Source organism: Atta cephalotes (assembly GCF_000143395.1).
Source record: "Atta cephalotes unplaced genomic scaffold scaffold00001, whole genome shotgun sequence".
In the NCBI taxonomy this organism is placed as follows: domain Eukaryota; kingdom Metazoa; phylum Arthropoda; class Insecta; order Hymenoptera; family Formicidae; genus Atta; species Atta cephalotes.
Genome location: NW_012130065.1, coordinates 704,513 through 711,059, shown reverse-complemented (window position 1 = coordinate 711,059; position 6,547 = coordinate 704,513). Strand labels below are relative to the sequence as shown.

Sequence of the window (6,547 nt, the reverse complement as noted above, 5' to 3'; positions counted from 1 at the left end):
ACACACACACACACACACACACACACACACACACACACACACACACATTTTAATTTCTAACTTGTCTAGAAAATACTGTACATTTTTATTTATTTACATTGACATTTACTAATTAAGAAATTCATTATTAAAAAAATAACTTTGGAATGAAATCTTATTCTAAAAAGAAATCTCACTGTTTTACAAAAGTAGTAAATTTTCACTCTTTAGAGTGAGATTCTCCAAAAAATTTAGAGAGTATGTAATAAAATAAATGGAAATAGAAGTAAACTTCTTTGGAGGAAACTTTGATAGGCGAATTTTTTGCGAGCGCTTCTCCCTCAAGGATTTTCTATTACAATATATTAAACTATCGTATCTTCTATGTTTTAGTGGTGTCGCGGTGTCTTGTGGGGAATGCAGCAGCAGTGGCACGAGCGATATCACAGAACCGGGCTCACCGTGCAGCACCAGCAGCGACGAGGGGGTAGCTGCGATACGCGGCACATCCGCCAGTCCGCTTCCGTCTCTGCCCAAGCTGGCGCCGTCATCGCAGCTCGGTACCAGGCCCCAGTGGCCCTGGACCCCGCCGTTGGCGGCGACCGCCTGCTCCACAACCGCGTTCAAAAGGTTGAGGGGCGAACCCGAGGCTGGCGCCCTTCCGCGCTCCGGCGCCGCCGATCCCACCTCCAGAGGAGCCGTCAAGGCAAACGGAAAGACTGCGGGCGGCCAGCACCACCACGAGTCCCAGGGCAAGATCACGGAGTACTTTAAGACGCAGATTAAGCCGCAACAACCGAAGGTTGATATCTATTTGAGATAGAGACGAATAATAAATGTGTCAGGAAGAAATACAAGTATTTTGATGTGAAAATAACTAAGATGTTAAAAGCAAAAATTTTGATCAGAGAGATCTAGAGAGATCTTTTTGTAAAAAATGAATTTTTTTCAGTTATCATAAATACCCAACTCACAATAGTTTTTTGTTTTGAAAGAAATGTAAGTTCTGTAAGGTTGACTTTGAATGACACAATGGTATCTATAATAGATAGCCTCTCAAACATAAAAGCATCAACAGATCTTGGAATCTAAGAAAGTTCTATGAGATTTTAAAACTTTTTAAATTTTAATTTCAAAAGTGCAAATAAATGGATGCTCGCATTTTCTTTAGTCTGAACTTCAGCTAAATTTTAATTTAAAGATTGCAGAAATATTTAAGATTATAGCGAAACTATACATTACATTAATATTCATCGTTTGTTTAGTGACTTTGATTTGCAATTCGTGAGAATTGCAGAAGTCAATTAAAGGAAAAGTAGCAAAAGAAAATATTTCTTCGATTAAAACCAATGTTACAACGGAAGTGTTGAAGATATCGACCGGCTTTGCTTCGCGCGAACACTTCAGATACATACTCATCTTATCAGCGAACACGCATTTATCGGATATTGAATTAGCCTTTTTTAACAAGCTCGCGCGTATAGGTCTTTTCCAATAGGTTGATATTAATTCGCGGAAACTGTTCTCGTTCTATCGATTCTTCTATCGATCGACAATTTAACATGACGCGTTCTCGATAATTCGCGTTCACATTGCACCGTATTTAACGTTAAACGTATCTACGAGGCTAAATTAACATTAGATAAAAAATATCACTGTACATCGATACAAGAAATATGATAAATTATTTATTCATAATGCAGAGTTTTATGATAAGGGCTCAATGTTTTTGTCTAATATACGATTACTTCGATGTCGTTCTTATCGTGATCCACATAGTGACCTCGCTTCGGTAAAGAAGCATCGTTCTTTAATATTGAAATATTTATCAAAAAATATTGAGGGTACCTATATAAATATTTGAATAGTGTATATAATTAATAACTAGTACAACATTATTTAACAGTCACAAAAACTTGTTACTTTATTTTTGTAAACTGAATATGTAAATTTAAATTGAAATATTATTAGGCACTAAAATCTAGCTCAGACTACCGAGTAAAACATTTTTCTATTTATAATTAGTTCTATTATACGTCGGTCTAATGTCATTTATTATTTTATTTTGATCTCTTTTGAAAAAAGTTGCATATTTTTTTTCAATTGTCTTCAACACAATAATTCTAATATAAGCTATCTTTGTTACATAAATAGTATTGAAATTTTTTGTTATGCTTATGTTAATAGATAAAGAAAACGAACGAAATGGTATTGGTAGCGAAGAGCTCAGAATTTCGAAGGCCTCCTATGGTGCAGAGGAATAAAGGCGGCCTCGCTAAGTACTTGGGGACCGTGTCGTCCAACACAAACCGCAGTACTGTGACCAACGAGCCCTGGGAAGTGAGAACACTGACGTCATCGTCGACGAAAAAGGTACCGCTGGTCATTGTGCCAAGGGCCAATGGCAAGATAGACAAGAAGCTACCGAAGCCACTGCCAAGTCTGCCAATCTCGAACGACGTACTGAAAAATCTGCCTAAGATCTCATCCCTTAGGTATAAATTTTGCGATATGTCTTAAAGCAATAGTGCTGATTGATTAGTTAGTCAATTAACTAGCTAATTTTTGCTATTAAAGAGCGTATATTGAGAGTTTCTCAGGCAACATGTGTGTCTCAAAAAGCTGTATCAAAGGCGTATTTCAGACTTCAAAAATGAAATTTCTTAAAAACGTCTTCAAACATCTTTAAGACTTTCCGTGTAGCTGGATTTTTTAAATATTGCTGTTTTCATTCATTTTTAGTCAAAAGAAATGGGACACGGTAAGTAAAAGTTATTTCCTGATTAATGACTGTTTTTTTAATTTTTAATACAGATTAACTTCGGACGTAAGTATCAATTCAACCAAGGGCAGTTCTCCGCCCGCTACTGCCGCCCCGTCACTATTAGGCGAACCGTTAGACTTCAAGGCAATCTTGACGAAACCGCACGTGAACGAGAACAATAATCTAACAAACAGCTGTGGAAGTATCCTGGGAGCGTTAAGATCGCAAAGCAGTCACGAATCCCCTATTTCGAGGTTGTCTTCGCCATCGAAGGAGGACAACAAGGATGAGGATGGTCAATCGGCGCCGATCGACGTTGATGAAGATGACGTTGATGAAGAGGACTCTTTAGGTAGCGAATCGAAACCGTCGCCTATTCTTTCGGCACCTACCACCATTCGATTTCCGGCACGAGCGCCCGAGAAAGATAGATCTCAAGCTACTGATAGCGGGATCTGTCGTTGGGATAAATGCGAAGCCAACTTTGAGTCAGTGGGTGGTCTTTTGGAGCATTTACAGGTACATGACACATAATTTTTTATCATAAATTTTTTATCTTTGCAGAAAATATTCGTTGATCAGATCCTCGTATTTCTTATTTGAAAAATTCAACTTATTAATATAAAATATAGTTTTTGTGTACAATTTATGTATTTTTTATAGGCTGCGCACATCAACACGCAAACCGGCAGCGACAATTTCGTCTGTCAATGGCAGGGATGTAAGGTACAAGGTAGAACTTCATGTTCTCGACGATGGTTGGAAAGACACGTTCTGTCTCACGGTGGCAATAAACCCTTTCGATGCATTGTCGATGGTTGCGGTTGCAGATTTAGTTCTCAGGTAACGCGCGTGTTTTTCTCTTACAGCACTGCCTTTATATGCTGGTAACATTTAATAAAATATTATATTTAGAAACTAATCTATATATTCATTTGCAGACCGCCCTTGAGAGGCATGTAAATGGTCATTTCAATCAGCCGGAAACGAGCAACACTAACGGAAGACGTAGTTGCGAGAACGGTGGCAAACTCGTTAGGAGGAATGGCAAGAAGCTTAGATATAGGCGACAACCTTGGTCTGGTGAGTGTCGCTATTTTATGCTGTTTATAGATTTGTTTTTTTTCTCTTGAAAATGTTTTATAGATTGATAAAAAATGATACATATTAATATCATTGCAGCAAGACTTTTTGATTACTTTGACTCGGGAGTAATGGAGGGTCTTCAGCACAGGCTACTGGAATTAGCGACATCGAGGACACAGGGGCGACTAGCTGAAACGCCAGGAAACTCGATGGCACTAACTAGTCAAGTAAGTTATAATAAGCGCACTGTAATAATTATCGCACTGTGCAGTATCGTAATGTTCGCTGAGACTTACTTCGATAAAATTCCTCTTCTAGGTTTTAGCGAGGAGAGTCGAAATGGATGGAAAGACGAAGGTGTTATTGCGATGGTATCCTCAAGATATGTAAGTTTTCTTATTAAAAAATGAACTTTAACTGATTATACAGATATCTAAAAGACTGATGATTCTTATCGTTGTGTACTTTTTATAGAGAACCGGATGAATGGGTATTAGAATCCGAAGTACAAAGCACAAAGCATGTAGGTATTCGCAAAGCAGCCGCTAGTAATCCGGAAGAAGTGAGTTTGGCTCTCTATCCCGCGATAAGCGGTTGCACGCCGCCGACGGTGCGAGCGAAGCAGCGTCGAAAACCAGTAAAAAACTCGTGATAATGCCGGCTGATCGGCCGGATACCAGAACTGACCTAACGAGCACTGATATCTCAACCTTCTTCGAAGTGAAGAAGAACAGAGTGCTGCCGTTGATATGAGCACGACACGGTCTATAACACTTCCTGGTCGGTGAAGACGAAGGCCACAACGATGCGACCTGAAATACCCGAACGTATCGAAAGAGACAAAGACCGCTTTAGAAGATAATTAATCTAAAGATAAATGACCAATATGACTCAAATTAAAAAAAGTAAGAATCGTCGAAGGAAATCGTGTAACAGATAAATTCAGGATATAAGACAGTAGCGATAAGAACAAGGGATAGCAAATGGACGAACAAAGAAACGATCATCCGTCCTCCGTTTTGAGGACGAAAATATTGCTCAGCAATGAACATTGTCGTTATTTATCGATAGATACATCTACTAATGCGCTAGTTCTATGCGAATCCCTGCCACGAGTACCTCGCATAATTTGACGCTCGTCGGCTTCGGAAGCGCTAAGTCTGGGCCTCGAAAGTGCCTCACCGTGGATACGTTTTGTACCGTCTTCTACCGTGATCAAGATCCCAGGGACAAATGCGTGGTGAAAACGATAGTAATGGTAGACAAAGACAAAAAAAAAGAAAGCAACAAAGAGGAGCTTTTGCGTATTTGGTTTTGCCAAAGGAAACAGAAGTCGTGCACAGACAAAATATTTAAGCGGTAGTTAACAATTTATAAAAAGATAATCACTCTGGTGGCCTTAGGATTCAATTAATATCTAACATCGGCCCCTTGGCACTTCCGGGAACTGAGTATCTTGGCGATCTCCGACGATGTTTTGAAAGAAGAGAGAAGAGAAGGAAAAAGAAAAAAGAAGATGCTTCTACCTCGATTTACAACTCGGTAGAAACTCGCGTCGGCTGTCATCATATGATGACACGAAGAGAATCGAGAAGAAGAAACATGAGAGGACGGAGGAAAATCGTGGACAGCGCGAAGCGGACGCAGAAGACTGTATCGGGAATGTATGAGAGAAAATCGGAGAAGGGTATTTAGACTGTTAGGTGAGAATTCGAATGAGTACGAATGAAAATATGTATGTATGAGAGAGAGAGACTGAGTAATAATGCTCCGAATTCGCCGTTATTTCCCTGAATAGGGTGACAGTTTCCCAGGCTAGGAACCTCGGCATGAAATTGAAAGATTGCGGAGTAATCGAACGATACGTACGCCACCGAGATTTCTATCGAGGATTATTTCTCTTCGTTCTTTCGTAGAAGTAGAACGGAGAGGCGATGTACAAAACAAAATTAAGAAAAAAAGAGTGATTCTCAAGGCCCGAGGCATGCCCGAGCTTTTGAAAAAGAGATGTATGGCATCGAGTTTGCCTCGTTTCCGCGCCCGAGATGTGTTCGATTTCTTGTGTACTTCATCATTCGCGTTATTTTTATCTTTCTGCTGAGTCTCGTGTAGCATGTTGGCATACACTCGTCGCATTAAAGAGCGCAAAATTTAATCAAGATGAAAAGAAACGAGAGTAAGTAAACATGTTGCGCAACCACAATCGATGAGCTGTTACCCTCAAAAGGGATAAATTACGTACGTAGGCTGTGTTACATTTCCCACGGACTTGTTAAGAATGGGTTGAACAAAGAGCGCGATGTGCGTCATATTGTTGCTCTCGCAATTCATGTACGTGACTTCGCAAAAAGAGAAATAAATTTTGCGACCACGCAAGCTTCTCGCGGATGATCGTAGAGCAACGCCGCGCACGTGTGCATGCATAGCGAATAGAACTTCATGTAAATTAAAGCTCGCGAAGGAGAAGAATATGTGTCGTATCGTATGAATGTATTGAACGAGTGAGAGTTGATCGAAAAATAGACGAGACTGAGAGATTGACGAGAAAATCAGAATGGATGAGCTGATTGAATATGTATGAGAGATCGAGTGACTGAAAAGAAATGGAGACCGTATGAGACACACAGACAAAGACGGAACGTCATTACACACCAGCTAAGAAACACTGCCAATATAATTGTAATTAAGAACTTTACGACATTAATTAATTATTCTTAC

General features: G+C 39.7%; 1 protein-coding gene across 1 annotated transcript in view; it reads left to right on the top strand.

Annotated features, from left to right (window-relative positions):
* LOC105626282 (AF4/FMR2 family member 4) overlaps positions 1–4,481 on the top strand; it is a 91,797-nt gene extending 87,316 nt beyond the window's left edge. Inside the window, exons 2-9 of the mRNA XM_012207620.1 lie at positions 373–781; positions 2,167–2,474; positions 2,794–3,262; positions 3,407–3,586; positions 3,685–3,826; positions 3,926–4,056; positions 4,148–4,215; positions 4,304–4,481. Of these exons, the coding sequence (XP_012063010.1) occupies positions 373–781; positions 2,167–2,474; positions 2,794–3,262; positions 3,407–3,586; positions 3,685–3,826; positions 3,926–4,056; positions 4,148–4,215; positions 4,304–4,481 (1,885 nt within the window). The remainder of the gene's footprint in view (positions 1–372; positions 782–2,166; positions 2,475–2,793; positions 3,263–3,406; positions 3,587–3,684; positions 3,827–3,925; positions 4,057–4,147; positions 4,216–4,303) is intronic.
* Positions 4,482–6,547: the final 2,066 nt, after the last annotated feature.